This window comes from Physella acuta, unplaced genomic scaffold (assembly GCF_028476545.2).
Source record: "Physella acuta isolate Inbredline_101_S28 unplaced genomic scaffold, ASM2847654v3 ptg001066l, whole genome shotgun sequence".
NCBI lineage: Eukaryota > Metazoa > Mollusca > Gastropoda > Physidae > Physella > Physella acuta.
In genome coordinates, this window is record NW_026732583.1 from 437906 (window position 1) to 454781 (window position 16876).

At 37.5% G+C, this 16876-nt stretch overlaps 1 protein-coding gene across 1 annotated transcript; it reads left to right on the forward strand.

Moving 5' to 3' along the window:
• On the forward strand, positions 1-16456 carry LOC131955441 (titin homolog). The gene is made up of 18 exons (XM_059319564.1): positions 1-420; positions 3227-3315; positions 3434-3540; positions 3933-4116; positions 4454-4578; positions 4714-4971; positions 5140-5301; positions 5449-5577; positions 5894-10814; positions 10956-11045; positions 11598-11727; positions 11896-11995; positions 12096-12142; positions 12269-12360; positions 12552-12678; positions 12824-13005; positions 13147-13250; positions 13342-16456. Exons 1-18 carry the CDS (start codon positions 348-350, stop codon positions 15311-15313), a joined length of 8892 nt encoding a protein of 2963 aa, XP_059175547.1. The 5' UTR covers positions 1-347; the 3' UTR covers positions 15314-16456.
• The last annotated feature ends 420 nt before the right edge of the window (positions 16457-16876 follow it).

Here is a 16876-nt window from a genome sequence, read left to right on the forward strand (position 1 = left end):
TAATGCACAGCATATCCCTCCTAACCCAAACAAGATGGCCGATATTGTGGAGCGTGATAAAAGAGCATAAAACTGTATATTAACCATTTAATCGCCATAGTTGACAGCGCGTAGTCAGATGCACCAAACCGTATTTGTATTATCATCTCAAAACTACTTTTGAATTTGCATTTGTTGAGCTAGTTGCATTTAACTTATTGTTCAAAAGGTACTGTGCGATTGACAATAAACGGGACTACCCAAGCAAGCTTACGACGGTGTAGTGTCGTAAAATAATAAAACTGAAGCCTACGTCCATTGACTTGACAGTTGATTGATGCATCGGGTCAGTCCTCTGATTTCACAGAATGGACGACACCGACGCAGAAAGCATTAAGCACAGTGATCTACCATTTTCCGAAACACAAGAACGTCTTAGAGGTAAAACTATTCAAGATGAAATTAAAATTTCTCATAGGCCAGGCTTAGGGCAGGGCTAGGGCCTACTTACTAGATCTAGATCTAGATAGGTCAGATCTAGATATCTAGATTTCTAGACCTGCCTCTAGAAATCTAGATCTAGATTCTAGTAGTGTAGTACTAGACTAGTAGCTTCTAGATCTAGATAGATTTCTAGATCTGGATATTAAAAGTTTAGTTACTTTAGTACAGTAGGTAGGGGCCTCAAGTCTCACTCAGCAATAGAGTTTAAAATTTATGTTTAAAATGGTCTAATATTCTAAGATGGACCTTGTCTGTAATTACTGATTTAGAATAGGGCCTAGTTATAGATAGTAATCAGATCTAGATCTAGATTTCAATTTAGACCTGGATCGGTCCTATCTAATAGTAGACTACTAGACAAACAATCAATTTAGATCGGAAGGTGGGATGTATTTGTATTCCAGTGTGTGTCAGATAATGAGCACAATCCTAATATATAATACCCCACGTTCGCACATCTCTCTCTCTCTCTGTCTGTCCGCAAAAATTTTTCGCCGGACATCACGTCAGAATCGGCAGCGATATATCGAGAACTTTTTACGGACTTTTGTTGAAAATAATATGTTAGATGTTTTAAATGTATAACCACAATTTTATTTAAAGAAGAAAAATAAAAAATAAAGGCGTATTCGAATGTAGAGAAACAGTATTATTTATGCAACCGGAAAAGCATTAATACACGTGAAAAAGAACGCATAAAACTGTGATGTCACTATTGCTTATACATTATCTAATGACGTCATCTGCTGTGTTTAGAATAAAAAGAAATGAACTATTTCATTCAAATTTGATTTAGATCTACGTACACTATGAAATGTATACAATACAATTTTTTCCGGCCTAAACTCATAAAATTTATTTTATTTATTTGGATTCTAGATCTAGACTAGATCTAAATCTACAAATCTACGCAATAACTAGATCTAGATCGAGACGTAGACGCTAAGATCTAGATTTAGACTCTAACTTCTCTAGAATCTATTCCAAAAATAAATTTCTATATTAGGACTAAACTATTTCAAGACATAATTATTTTATACAAAGTCTTTGTTTGGAACTGGCTAATTTGGGATAAAAAAATTAATTTGAAAGAATAGGCATATTCGCGTAAGTTAAGATTTTAAAATACGTCTTTTATTCTCCGTGTTTCTAAGGTGCCTATATAGCGGAGATGATAGTGTACTTAAACTCACGCAGGTGGTGTGGGTTCGAGACGCACCAAGTCAACTTAGTTAATCTATTTTTTTTTTATTTTGCTCGGGCTAAACTTAAAAAAAAATTCTATTAGGACTCTAGATCTAGATTGTCGGGTGTCCGATAGGGCACTTCCTGGCGCCGCAGGCGCTTGAAATTTGGCAGGATCTTGCCTTGGGGCGACAGAGCACGGGGGCCGGTTGGCCGAAAAGTCTACGATGAGGGGGTCAAAACTGACCTCTACTGACCGGTGCCTTATATGAGCTATAAATCGAAAAAAAAATGTCCACGGAGGAACCTCTTCATAACTCTTGAGGTCGTAGACCGACCCTCGGGCGAATTAATTAAGCATTCAAATTCTCAATGTTTTCGAAAGCCTAAGCGAAGCTGGGCAGCATGCCTAGTACATTATAATAGGGGGAATTTTTATACCGGTGTCTGATAATAGAATCTTCTTTTAAAAAAATGGTGTTAGGTTAGGGGTTGTCCATAAAAGACGTCACACTCATAGGGAGGGGGGGTCTGTAATTTGGTGATGGTGTGTGATGAGGGGGGGGTTCAGATAATGGGATGTCACATTTTTGCATCAACAAAAAGTAATGTTAGAAAACAAAACTTTAGCCGTTATTTCGCATTTTAGAAAACTGTTTAAATAAATTGTAATAGGAATTGATTAAAATACTCAGTGTTGAGAGAGTTCAGATAAGATTTTGGAAAAATATTGATGTTTTAAGGAAAATTCAACTGCAATTTTGAGGGGGGTTGTAGGCTAAGGTGTGATGTCATTTTAGTGGCTTTTTGTGACGGAGGTGAGGGGGGTAGGTAAAACTCATTAAAAAAGCGTGACATCATTTATTGTTGACCCCTTACTGGTAGTTAACTAAATACATACATTGCTGGCTAATGTTAATGCTAACCATCTTCCTAACCCCAACCATAGTCCTACCATATGTCTAACCCTAATTTCTAACCAAAAATGTAGGCGAGATTACAATACTTCTAACAACCCAACACACCTATTTTATGGAAGAGTCTATTATTGGACATCAGTATCTCAAATCATCCCAATAATTTAATAGGCCTACTATCTTTTTAAAAGAGAGATGTTAGTTTACTTGTAAATACACATTTAACTTGCTCATGTCAATCTTAACCCCAATCCTAACCCTAATTTCTAACCATAAAACTAGACTTTAAGTTTACTAAGTAACTAACAACATGAAACACCTATTTTCATAAGGAAGAATCTATTATCAGACATTGGTTTACCCAATTATCGGAAGTAAGGGAGATAAATGCCAAGGCCCTATAGAGTGTATCTAAAATCTAAGCTATTTATTTATTATTTCACTCGTTTGATATAATACATCTAGTGGGTCTAATGTTATTAACTTATTGTTTTTCAGTCATGTAGACTAAAATTTAAATGCTCAACAATAGGCCTAACTAATTTGAATTTGCAGTGAGCAGTTTATTTTGAGTAGTCATAGCAAATTACTTAGCTTATTAAGAGATTATAAAAATAAAATCACTTCAATTATTTTTGCAGAAGTTCATACATGGTGGGAGGTTCCAGCCATAGCACATTTTTGTTCCCTCTTCAAGGCAGTGTTTGGTTTCAGTGACTTTGACATAGAGGTAAAAACATGTTCAAAATATTTTCCTAAACTGTAAGCATTTTTAAATTATGGCTTGAAAATTTATAAATGTTTGTTAAATAATAAACAAGTGACTAAATCTTATGTTTTTATATTAGGACTTAGAAGAAGCACTTCTGACATCACCTGCTCTGGGAGGTAGTACACTTGTCATTGACATAATATGTCAACTCTTAAATGGATGTTATGCCAGGGATGATATTAAGTAAGTTATAATTTATGTGATTGCCTTTATTTTTATTAGACAGTTTCACTTATTTCCAACTGGAATGATAGAATTGTGAATAATATCTTTTTCAAAGTTATCTTATTCCTTGTGATAGATTATTATTGGACTTGAATTTATACCACTAGTGTGACTTCTCGATATTGTCACAAATTAATCTTCAAAACCTGTTGGACAGTATCATACTTTATTTGTACATATAAACTTTATTGTTAGAATTTAGGAAGAGTAAAAATATAATAGTTTCACTTTAGTCTTGATTTTTAACATTCATAAATAGGCCTACAGCTGTAAATATATTAGAAGTGTTATTCAAGTTATTGGTGTTTAATTAAACAGTAACACCATTAAAAATGTTATTTTTATTTCAGGTATTTCAACTATGACCTGTTCCTGAAGGATATATTTAAACAGCGATGGCAACAAGAGCTTGGTCGCCCAAATCCTCTGGCAGACACCCCCTTTCTTGGTTTACCTGTAAGGCAAAGAGTGGAAATCTTACATGCTCTTTGTGACTTTAGACTTGATGCTGATGATGTTGCAGAAATGTTAAAGGTAGTACTTGAATGTGTTGTGAAAGTAAAAAGATTGTTCTTATCAATTAGATGTTCTAGCAGCATATTCCTACAGTTGCTTTAGTTAATACAATGCTTTAAATTGTACAGCTACAGACTTTAGGGTTAAGTTATCTGCGTTACCAAATATACAAAAGTGGATATTGCTAGTTCAGTAGCAATGAAAAAATAATTTCTTGAAAATATGCAGTGAGTTATTATAATTAACTGGCATGTCAATAATCTGCATTTAAAAAGAAGTGATTCAGGTTTCTTTAGATTCCTTGCCATTTCAGTACAAACTTTCAAACAAAATATTCTATATTGTTTGTTTTCAGGGCTTGAGTGGTGATAGCCTACGTGTGGAGCCATTAGGTGTTGATGCCAAAGGAGCTAAGTACTGGTACTTTTATGGGACTCGGCTCTACAGGGAAATGCCTGAATCTGCTAGTGCTAAAGAAAAGTAAGTTTACATTTTCATAATGCAGCACTGAATGCTGTATCCATTTTCAGTATAATCAAAAGTAGAACAAAAAAAAGGTTTTGACAGTTAAGTAAAGCTGTTGATTAATATAATCAAATGTAAAAAATGTTTAAGGTTAAATGATGACAAAAGAACTCGCAAAAAAAGAAAGGGATTGGATTTGGAAGAGGATGTTGAAGAGCCTCAAGATATAGATGAAAATGATGCTTGTGAAAAGGGAAAAAGAAACCCAATCCTAAGTGCTAGAGCTATGAAAGCAGATGCTGATGAAGAAATTGAAGACAGTGTTTTAATGGATGAAGATATCAATGAACATATTACGGAAGAGGAGGTAGAAGAAGAAGAAGAGGATGAAGCTCAGAAAGAGTTAGCGTGAGTGTTGGTGTAGTTTTTATAATCTCACATATTAAAAATATATCATTATATAAAATTATTCATCTTGTTTCATAATGTATTTTTTTAAACTAATTTTTAAATTTAGGTTGTCTGGCTAAATATTGTAAAAACAATTTTTAAAAAATTACGTTTTATTGTTAACAGTGAGGCGCTTCAGGAAAGTGATGATGAAGCAATGGATGATGACAAAGATGATGTAGATTTTGAAGAAGAACTGAAAATGAAGAAAAAAACGACACGAGGCAGAAAAAAGTCCCCTGGAAAGAAGACACCTATTAAAAGTGCAGAAAACTCTGAAAATGAGACGTAAGTTAAGATATATTTTTAAAGTTTATCAGCTTTCTTTATACATCCGTTTCGAAAGTTTATGAAAACTTTTGTAATTTATAGATAGCCTTTTTTGTTTGTTTTTGTAGACTTAATGGTTTGTTATTACAATTGTAATAATTTCAGGAAGTACATAGAAACTGTTACAAAATCTAAAAGAAAATCAAGTGGTAAAAAAAGGAGGAAATCCAGATCTAAGAGCAACAACAAAGAGCCAAAAGCTGAGAAGAAAGTTAATCACAAAGAGATAAATGGGTAGGTTTTTACCAGAATTTGATCATAAGAAAGTCAAAAAAAAAAGTCACAAAAAGATAAATAAATAGGTTTTTATCAGAATTTGATATGCACATCAGGTGAAATAAATCTCCTTTCTGAATCCTTCAGGTTGAACTTGCAGTTTAATCCGATAATGTTTTGTGTCAACTTTCTTGGCACTTATGGCAAGGGCTCTCCCAGTTTTTAAAATATGTAGCACCACAATATACTTTCTAAATGCATTTAGGATAACAAATGATAATTTTTTCAATTTAAGTAAGTGTATACATGTTGTCTAATCTGCCTTTTTCTCCAGTGAAACACCACAAAGGAAAAAGGCAACACAGAATAAACAGTTGACAGATCACCAGCCAACTCGTAGATCTCGTCGTAAAATGGCAGAGGAAGAAGCTCCAGAAATTGTATTTGATCCTAGTCTTTCTAAAAAAGAACTCAAACGCCTAGCGATTGATGGCTTTCATAACCAGTTTACTGGCCGTCACAGCAGGGACAGCAGTGTGAATGGGGACAAGATAAAACACAGCAGCAATAGTAGTTTAAGCAGTGGGATGGTCAAGAGCGAAGCTGAGGCCATTCACATGAAAAACATAGAGCAGGCTGTCAACCAGTTAAACGCCAGCATTCAGCAGGACACTGTTGTTGATGATATATCTGAGAATACAGAATCAGCAGTCAGAGGAAATGTTTCACCCCATGACAGTGTGTCAAAAAAGGGAAGTTCAAGAAGGAAATCAACACCCCAGAGACGACAAAATAAAGTATCTGGCGAGGATGTGACACAATCATCTGAGGGTGCTGCTCAAGACTTGCCAAACTCTAACCAGGATGCTGGTGCAGAGGCCAATGTTGCAGCATCCATTAACCATGAAGTTCCTGCAGGAGAGACTGATGTGGTTCAGTCAGAGTGTAGACCAACACAATCTGAAACTGCTGCACCTGTTTCAGAATCAAAAGAACCTGATACCTCAGACACAAAGCATGCCACAAGTCAACAATTAGTCCAACATGCTGAAACAGATAAAACTGAAGATAATAGTAAAATGAGTGACACAACAAAGAGTGACCCTGACCAAGTTGATGAGAGCTGTAATGTGAAAGAATTAACCTCAGGTGATGCTGAGCATTTATGTGATGTTGATCCAGTCCCAGATGAACCAGCTTGTGAACAGGTTAAAACATCTTCCACAGATCCAATATCTAACGACAGTGTTGCTAAAGATGAGAATCTCAGTGATAGTAAGGATATAGCTAATGAGGTTGTATTGTCTGATGCTTGTGTTTCTAAAGAGATTCTAGTTGACACAGAGGAGCAGCATGAGGATGACGATGAAGAGGAGCAAAGGATAATTGAACTGCAAGATGTTGAGGATGAGATGGATGAAGACAATGAGGTCAACTTAACAGAAGGTGAATGGAGGACGCCTCTTGACTTGGACACTGTGGCCAGGATGGATGTAACAAATGTAACTCAGACCCTCATTACAGAACAGCCCTCAGATAGCACAGAGCAATCCACTAACATTACAGAAGAATCTTCAAATATTACAGATCAGTCTAAGGACTTGACAGAAAAATCATCAAATATTGTAGCTCAATTAAATGACATTACAGAAGAGTCTTCAAATATTGCAGATCAATCCACTAACACTACAGATCAGCCTAAGGACTTGGCGGAAGAATCTTCAAGTATTACAAATCAATGCATCAACATTACAGAAGAATCTTCAAATATTGCAGATCAATCCAATAATAAAGAAGAATCATCAAATACTGTAGATCAATCTACAAATCTTACAGAAGAATCTTCAAATATTGCAGATGAGTTAAAGGACGTTAAAGAAGAATCATCAAATATTGCAGATCAGTCAAATAACATTACAGAAGAATCATCAAATATTGCAGATCAGTCAAATAACATTACAGAAGAATCATCAAATATTGAAGGTGAGTCAAATAACATTACAGAAGAATCATCAAATATTGCAGATGAGTCAAATAACATTGCAAAAGAATCATCAAATATTGAAGATGAGTCAAATAACATTACAAAAGAATCATCAAATATTGCAGATGAGTCAAACGACATTACAGAAGAATCATCAAATATTGCAGATGAGTCAAACAACATTACAGAAGAATCATCAAATATTGCAGATCAGTCAAATAACATTGCAAAAGAATCATCAAATATTGCAGATGAGTCAAACGACATTACAGAAGAATCATCAAATATTGCAGATGAGCCCATCAGTGTAACAAAAGAATGTTCTGACAATGATGATCAAACCTCCAGCATAACCAAAGAATCTCCAAATATAACAGTGATATCCACCGCTGAGCTATCCTCAATTACAAATCATGCAGCAAACATTACAGATGAATCTTTAAATATTACAGACCAATCTGTCATTACAGATAAATCCTCGAATATTATTGATCAATGCTCAATAATTATAAATCAGTCCACTACCATTACAAAAGAACCTTCTATTACAGAGGAAACCACCATAATAGAGCTACCCACCAAGTATTTAAATGAACCCATGACTGAGCAGCCCATCATTACAGAAGAAGCCAGATTTTTAGCCGAGCAGCCTATAGATGTTACAGACTACAGTCATGTTGACATACCCACCGACATACTCGTAGACAGTCAAGCCAGGGCATTATCTCTCACAAGATACGATGTGCCTGACAGTGAGTGTGCTATTGATTTATCCTATACGAGCAGGGCAAACATAAGTGCTCACTTTTCAACCCTGCCCTCTGATGAGGCTTTGGATCTTAGTGTTTCTCATACTCACAGAATGTGTTCCACTGTGGCCATGAATGATTCTACTCCTGCAAGCAATGTGCCACCAGTGGGAGTTGACTTATCAATTCCTATAAAAGAAGCAGTGATTGACTATGTTCCTAAAAGTGAAGAAATGGATGTGGATGAAGTAGACGGGGTCGTAGGAGAAACTGTGGACCCAACTGAAAGTTCACAGCAGAAGGAAGAGTCTTCAGATGCACCAGTTGAGCCAGAAGGTAACTGCAGTCAACCAGGCTCTGACAACATCGTGTTGTCTCCTGTGTCACAGGACAGCCCAGTTGAAGAGATAACACATGTATCAGAGGAAGTACCTGAAGCAGAGAGTTTACTAGGCCACTTTAAGGCAGATGGAACACCTGTAGAAGGAAGTTTACCTGGAACGCCTGTAGTAGAAGGTTTAGCTGACCACAATAGGCCAGATGGAACACCTGTAGAAGAAAGTTTACCTGACCACAATACTACAGATGGAACACCTGTAGTAGAAGCTTTATCTGGTCATCCCCAGCAGCTTACCACTGCAGCCTCTAATGAAGAAATGGTTGATCCTGAGGAGGAAGAGGAGGAAGAGCTGAAATTGAAATGTATGGAGACTCTAGGACTTGCTGTTAACAAAAATCGATACAAAGCAAAGATCAGGGTAAAGGCTGGGGAACAAGAGCATGTTGTTGACACTCCAATCATTGGAGTTGTTGACAAAGATAAGACAGAAACAGTGACAAGTGTTGGTGAGAAAGAGAACACAATACAGGGTGTTGGTGTTAATGAAATGGACACTTCTAAAGTAGTAGAAACTTGTAATGCTGAAGTTACAGAGGATAATGTGTTAGCCAAACCAACAGAGGATGATGCATCAGTATCCCTGATAGTATTGGATACAAATATGACTATTCATTTTACTAAACCTGAACCCACTGGCCAGGCAGAAACTGAAGATACAGAAACTTCTACAGTACCTGAATTAACCAACAATGAAGAGAGGGAAGCAGGTGCTGGAAAGGAAGAGAACACTAAAGTAGTTGTTGAGATGGTGTTGGAAGACATTGTAGACAGAGTGCACACAGCCGTTTGTTCTGAGAGTTCATTGAATGAAGTCTCAAGTGAAGAGAGTACAGAGACTCATCAAGGTGGAGAGGGAGACAGTGGTCCTGACAAAATGGATGTCAGCTGTGAAGAAAAAGATGGCAGTTCATGTCAGACAACATGTGCAGGGGTTGAAGCTGTCAATGAACAGGCAGCGACAGCTTCAGATGAAAAAGTTGATGAAACCTTCCAGTCATCAGGAGTGACAGCTAATGCTGAAGGAGACGAGCTGATAAAAGAACAAGATAAAGTAGTGGAAGAATGTTCTGATGCTTGTATCGCTATGGAAACAGAGGAAAAGCACATGGATGTTGTTGAAGATTCTTTGAATGTTACAAGTGCATCTGTGTTAGAAGCTGCAACAGACAAGGATAACTCACAAGAAAACATAGCTGTGTTGGCAGCTATTGATAATGTAACATCACCCCCACAGCCGGGTAATAAAGATACTGATGAGCCAAAGTCTGTAGAAGAAAGACTGTCAAGTGTTGATGAGAGCCAGGTTGTGCTCAATGAAAACTGTACTGATACTGCACCAGCTGATCACACTGCCACTGATATGGATGTAGAGCTATCTCCTGAGGACAGAGGTGACCAGCTAGTGACTGATGAGCTGGTTGCTAAAGAAGACACGCCCTGTGATGTCACAATGGTAGAGGATGTGTGTCATGGAGCTGATGAAGCACCTGATGTTAGTGAAGGTAGCAAGGTATGTTCAGGCACTTGTCAAGCTGAAGAAGATGGTTCTCAAAAAGAAAAAGCTGAAAATACAAGTTCAGTTGATGTAACAAATGAACAGTTGGCCACTGTTGTTGATAGAGTCACTGAAGATCTACCAGTGTCAAGTGAACTGTCAGACACCGCTGTGGACACAAACACTACTGTACCTAAAGAAGAGTGCATTGAAATAATAGAGGAAGTCCCTGCAGCTCCCATCTCACAAGCAGCACAAGAACCCACAGGTCTAGTCATACCAGAGGAGCACACAGCTCTTGAGGATACCATCAAGACTGATGAGACAACACAAGTGAAGGAAGAGCAAAAAGATGATATTAAAGTTGAGACTTCCAAAGATCTTAGCTTAGTAGAAGAGGAGAAAAAGATCAAAGATGAAACCGCAATGGATTATGTTGCCTTGTATGCAGATGACAAACCTTTGAGGGGTGGCCTGAGCCACTGGCAGCTAGTGTGTGAAAGTGTGGAAGATTGGGAACACCTGACTGAAGAGTTTAAAGACACTAAAATCTACAAAGAAAAACAGTTGTACAAGACTTTAAAAAATGATTTCCTGCCTGAGATACCTACCATCATGGAGGACAAGGTCAGTACAAGTTGATTTTACTATCAGTCTTTTTAAAAATATTTCTTCAAATCAAAAAATACATGCAAAAAAATAACTCAAGTAAACCTATGTATAAATTGTAAATAACATTATTGTTATAAATGATTTTAAAATGAACAGGAAAGAGCAAGAGAAAAGAGAGCCCAAGAAATGTTGCCCAAGAGATCTTCCTACAGATTAGAGCTCAAAAAACTGGAGGAAGAGGAAAAAGTACAACTCTTAATCTTTTGTCATAAGCATGTTTTTTTTTTTATAAATTAGCAAAAAATGGGATAATATAATTATCCAATTAATACTAAAATTAAAACCCCCCACTAAAGTGCCATCTGTCTTCAATTAAAATCCTTACAGTGTATCAGTAATGAATATCGCTTGCAATCTCGGATTAGATAATTGATAATAGTATTGGGACCTAATAGAAAAAAGTAGCAGTTATATCATTAAATAAAGCTATAGCCAAAAGCTAATAATGCATTGTAACACATTGCAAGTGACAAAAATTAACATATTTTGAAGAGGTGATGTCAGCGCTTACCTTTGCCCTGACCCATGACCTTAGTTTAAAGTTCCATTCGGCCTTATTCTTGCTGCATCTTATACAGCTTCTTACAGTCTGTTCTTATATAATTAGATTGATTAGTATATTTAAATATTTATTTTTCTTATGTGGAAACAGCTCACTCTAGAGTTAGCAAAATGAAAAGTAACATTTCTGCTAGTATTCTGGGTTGCTATCATTCTGTTCTTGTGTTATTTTAACAGGAGCGTTTAAATAGAGAAGCTGAAGAAGAGGAAGAAAGGCTGAAAGCCATAGCAGATGAGGAGAAAAGGCAGCAGTTAAAATTAGAAGAAGAAAAGAGACAGAAAGAAGAGAAAGAGAGGGCTAGAGCAGGTTAGTCTATATATACCAAAAATGCATTGATTTGTAACTTTTCTTCCCTGCAAAATTTGTTAATTACCTAATAATCATCAGTAATTTATTCATTTATTCATTTTTTAACCACTCAAAACTCAATCAATAACTACAAACAATAATAAATTTCCTTTTAAATTTGTTTAGAGAGGGCAAATAGAGCTAGGTTGAGGGAAGAAAGAGCTCGACTTATTGCTGAGGGTAAAGAGATACCACCTGAGCTGATGAATGGACTCAAACAAGAAGAGTAAGTAGATTACTTTAATTATCTTCTTTTTTTTTTTAATAACTTAAGTGTTTGAACATTTGAAACAAAAAGTAATTCCATCTTTTAATTTGTTTTACAGTAATGAAGATGATGTTGATGAGCAAATGCAATACAATTTTGAAAAAGGTGAGTGTTATATTTTAATTATTTTTTTTTAAGCATAATGACCAATATGGTACACGCCAGTGGGACCAATTTTTTAAAACTACTTAAACTCGATCATTTCTAATGTGTTTGTTTTTATCTAACTAGTGTTACTCAACATCAAACGTAATGAGCACTCATGGCCATTTTTGGAAGCTGTTGAAGAAGTAAATACACCAGATTTCTTTGAAATGATCAAGGTAGGTGGTTTTTTTTTTGTTAGAGCATTTATCCTTTAAGGGAAAAAAGCGTTCAGATTCGGCAACCAATTTATGAACTTAAGAGTAATATTTTCTTGCGCTAGAAGACTATTGAGTGTTAAAACTGTTATCATGTCCTTTGCAGAGAGAATAGTTTTTGTTTGTTTGTAATGTTTGTAAAATTTGTCCAGGAACCCATAGATTTGCTACAGATAGAAAAAAAATTGTCTGAGAAAGCTTACAAGTCACCAGAACAGTTTGAGAGGGATATGAATCTTGTGTTTGACAACTGTATTGAGTACCATGGCAAAGACAGTGGTAAGATTTGAGAAAAATGACTGGTTTTCATGTAACTGTACTTTGTCTAGCTTGGAAATATTTAATTCAATTTACCCACTTGAAGTTGAGTGCGTTTAGTTATTACTTACGAAGTCTGATTTTGTTTAATAATCTTCTTTTTTAGACTTTGGTTACATGGCAGAAAATTTAAAAGGTGTGTTTGAGCGCAGCATGAGAAGAACATTTCGTGTCTACCTGGAGCCTGCCTGTCATCGAGCAACCAGAAAACGTGAGAGTTGGGGGGAGTCCACATACCTGCAGGAGTATGGCTACGCTGGCCAGAGGCATCCTTACAAAAGGAGAAGGGTGTGTAATATATACATTGCAAAAATGGCGCATTTCAAAAAGTCCTTTTGTTTGTCATATGCTATGAAGTTGTTAACTGCTTTTTTGTTTCATGCATCCAAGATTGTCTGTTTTTAACTTTTGGTTTTATTTTATTCACAGTATTCTGACTCAGATTCTGAACCAGATTCTTATACTTCTGGGAAGATTCTTTATTCCTCTGGAAGAAGATGGGGAGAAGATGAAGATGAAAATCAAAAGAAACTGTAAGTATCAAAGAGAATAACAGAGATTGAAATAATGCAGTAATTGAGCAATAATTGTAAATATCAAATTAATGTGTATCTATTTCTACAGTGCCGCAAACAATGAAAGCTCTTCCAACCAGGAGGATGATGAATTTAAGCCAAGAGCTACATGGAGCTATCGTCGTGAATTGCTGGGGGGGAGCAGCGCCAAAGACTTTGAGTCGTACATTCCCAAAAGTGCAAAAGGTGAATCGGAGGAGACGCCAAAAAAACATGGTGTGGACTTGAGCAAATATCCAGGTGCAAAGTTCAGATATTCCCTTCCATTCAGGGAAACTGTGCGCACTCTTCCTTGCATCACCATCAACCAGTACATTAAAAAATCCAAATCAGAAAACGGGAAAAATGTGCAAGAACCAAAACCTGCTCCACCACCTGTGGCTGCACCAGCCAAACCGCCCGTCAAGGTTGTCAAGATTTCTAGAGAAGAGTACGAGAAACTTCTTGCCCAGAACAAAATAACAGTTCTAGATGCCAACAGCCCTGCAGGCCAGGTGGTTAAGCTAAAGGCTGGCCTCCAGCTGAAGGAAACCAACGTGTCCCCAAAGCCTGCCATTTCTCCAGGGGCTGGCCCAGATGCCAGCAACACAACCATCAAAAGCTCAACTCATCCTCCAGCTGAGATTAAACAGGAGCAGCCCCTGCCAGTTAAAAAAATAGCTGGGTTCAAACCTCTTTCACCTAGTGTTGACATTAAGGAACGCTTGAGAAAGGTGAATGAAAGACTAGCAAGCAAGCTGAAAAGTCCTATCACAAAGGAAGTAGCTGTATTTGAAGGCAATGCTAAACTTGTGCAAGGGCAAATGCTGTTTAATGTTGCTCCAGATAAAATGTCCAATACCTCGACAATTTATGGCAACAGCAGAGTTTCTCATGGGCCAAAGTCCAGTCAATACTATCATCCTGTTAAGTTGCCTGCCATTGATCAGCCTGATCATGTGACCTCACCTCCAGTCAAAAAGGTCAGGTTCAGTGAAATTATTCTCCATGAGGACCATAAAGAGACCAAAATTCCTTGTGTCAAATCACAGAATTCTGGGAACAATTCACATGAAGAAAGGGTAGGCACAGAGTCAGGTAAACTATTTCATGATGGAGCCACATCTTCAAAGAACCCAGAGTTGAAATCTACAACAGCTAAAAAATCTACAGCAGATTTTTCTACTGGAACTCCACAAAAACTGTCTGTTTATGAAAAATGGAAGCGGAGGGCTGAAAGATCTATGGAGAAGTTCTCTTCTGATACAGATCAAACATCCAGAAAGAGGCTGAGAGAGCAAGCTGGCAAAGATGAAGGTGAGCCAGGTGTTAAATATTCTAAAACTTCACACAGTGAACATTCCATTAATGATGGAAACTCTGAAGTACATTTGAATTCAGAAAATACAAAACATGCACTTTCTGAAGAAGGTGTTAAAGACTCTGGGCTTTCAGATGCTGCACAGCTTTCTGAAGGTAGTCAAGATTCAGGGCTTTCAGCTGCTGCTCATGATGAAGACAGCAAACCTAATGGCAAACTGAGCCAGTCTTCAGACAGTGACTCATTTTACAAAGCTCTCGAACTACAGCATAAAGACTCCACACAGGAACCCATGGATGAATCTTGTCCATCGCTAGAAACAGCATGCCCTCAGCAACCTTCTGGCTCTTCTGATGAACCTCCTCCAGTGTGTACCAACGCTTCCACAGTATCACCGTCCACTAGTGCACACCCTCCAGCTACAGCATTCAAACTGACTGGTCTGACAAATCAAATAGCTCAGGCAATAGCACAGAAGAAGAAATGTGTGCTGGAGGAGAAGAGGATGGAGGAGAGCTGTGACTCGCCCCGGGCGCTCAGCCCCCCACTCCTTGAGCCTATAGAGCCGGCGGCAGCATGCAGCAGAGAATCTCGAGACAGCACACCTGAAGATGATGAAATGCCGGTGCTAGTCCCAGACCAGATGCCTCCATCACTTGTTGAGCCAGGCTCTGATAACATCTTCCAGCGGATGATGAGTCCAGAAATAAGTAAAATCTAAAGCATCTTTTATCTCTTCATATACATCCTATTGTGATTTGTGTTTGTGTGCATATAATAAGACCATATATATATACTTATTTAAAAAGAATTGCAAATAAAATATAAAAATTATTACACCTTTCATTAGATAAGAACAGGTGTTTTAAATTGCTTGGTTTACATAGAATACTGAGTAGGATTGCAGGCAATATTTAAAAATATTTTTTAATTGAAAGATGTATCAATGAAAGTTGAAGATTTCTCATTACAATTAGTATTTTATTAATACAAATCAAGGTATTAGCTGTATGTTTGTTTGAAATGGGTGGTCTCATATGGGATCTGTTTACTGTGTAGCTATAATGGTACAAGGCTGCCAGGTACACTCAGTCCCATTGGGTTTAGAACTTCCATACCTGTTATAGTCAGTCACTTTTCTCTAATTGTCAGTCTCACTTGAATGTTTTGGTCCAATGGTGTCTACAGTGTAAGGTCTAACCAAAAAGGTCATGTGCTATGGTTTTGTTGTATTAAAGAAAGTGTAAACAATATTCCTGTAAATTTTGTACATTCAATTCATGTAGCATTTCTCCCTTAGCATGGACTAATATACTCCTCAATGGCTTTTATAGGATGTATTACTGTTGTTGTATATATTTTTGTGGGATTTTTGAGTGTGAATATTTCTTTGCTAACCAACATTAACCGCAAGAGTAGCCTACCTTGTCTGGGGCTTTTTGTATTTGTTTTTTTTTTGTTAACATATTGTGCAATAAGATGTGTTAGAACACTTGAATAGTTTTTTTTAGTGGTGTCTCTTTACAGGCCAGCTTGGGTGTAAGCTTGACCAGATGTTGACCAGTGGTTAGTGTTGGGTGTAAGCTTGGTCAAATGTTGACCAGTGGTTAGTGTTGGGTGTAAGCTTGGCCAGATGTTGACCAGTGGTTGGTGTTGGGTGTAAGCTTGGCCAGATGTTGACCAGTGGTTAGTGTTGGGTGTAAGCTTGGCCAGATGTTGACCAGTGGTTAGTGTTGGGTGTAAGCTTGACCCAGATGTTGACTAGTGGTTAGTGTTGGGTGTAAGCTTGACTAGATGTTGACCAGTGGTTAGTGTTGGGTGTAAGCTTGGCCAGATGTTGACCAATGTTGACCAGTGGTTAGTGTTGGGTGTAAGCTTGACCCAGATGTTGACCAATGTTGACCAGTGGTTAGTGTTGGGTGTAAGCTTGACCCAGATGTTGACCAGTGGTTAGTGTTGGGTGTAAGCTTGGCCAGATGTTGACCAGTGGTTAGTGTTGGGTGTAAGCTTGGCCAGGTGTTGACCAGTGGTTAGTGTTGGGTGTAAGCTTGACCCAGATGTTGACTAGTGGTTAGTGTTGGGTGTAAGCTTGGCCAGATGTTGACCAGTGGTTAGTGTTGGGTGTAAGCTTGGCCAGATGTTGACCAGTGGTTAGTGTTGGGTGTAAGCTTGGCCAGGTGTTGACCAGTGGTTAGTGTTGGGTGTAAGCTTGGCCAGGTGTTGACCAGTGGTTAGTGTTGTGTGTTTACAGCGACACCTTGACACTTAAACATAGGTGGCATGT

Bases quoted from the DNA above. Each gene is read 5' to 3' on its own strand.
- LOC131955441 (XM_059319564.1), top strand. From the start codon at position 348: ATGGACGACACCGACGCAGAAAGCATTAAGCACAGTGATCTACCATTT. The intron at 4,579-4,713 runs GTAAGTTTACAT...AAAATGTTTAAG, and splicing joins TCTGCTAGTGCTAAAGAAAA to GTTAAATGATGACAAAAGAA. The intron at 13,006-13,146 runs GTGTGTAATATA...TTTTATTCACAG, and splicing joins ATCCTTACAAAAGGAGAAGG to TATTCTGACTCAGATTCTGA.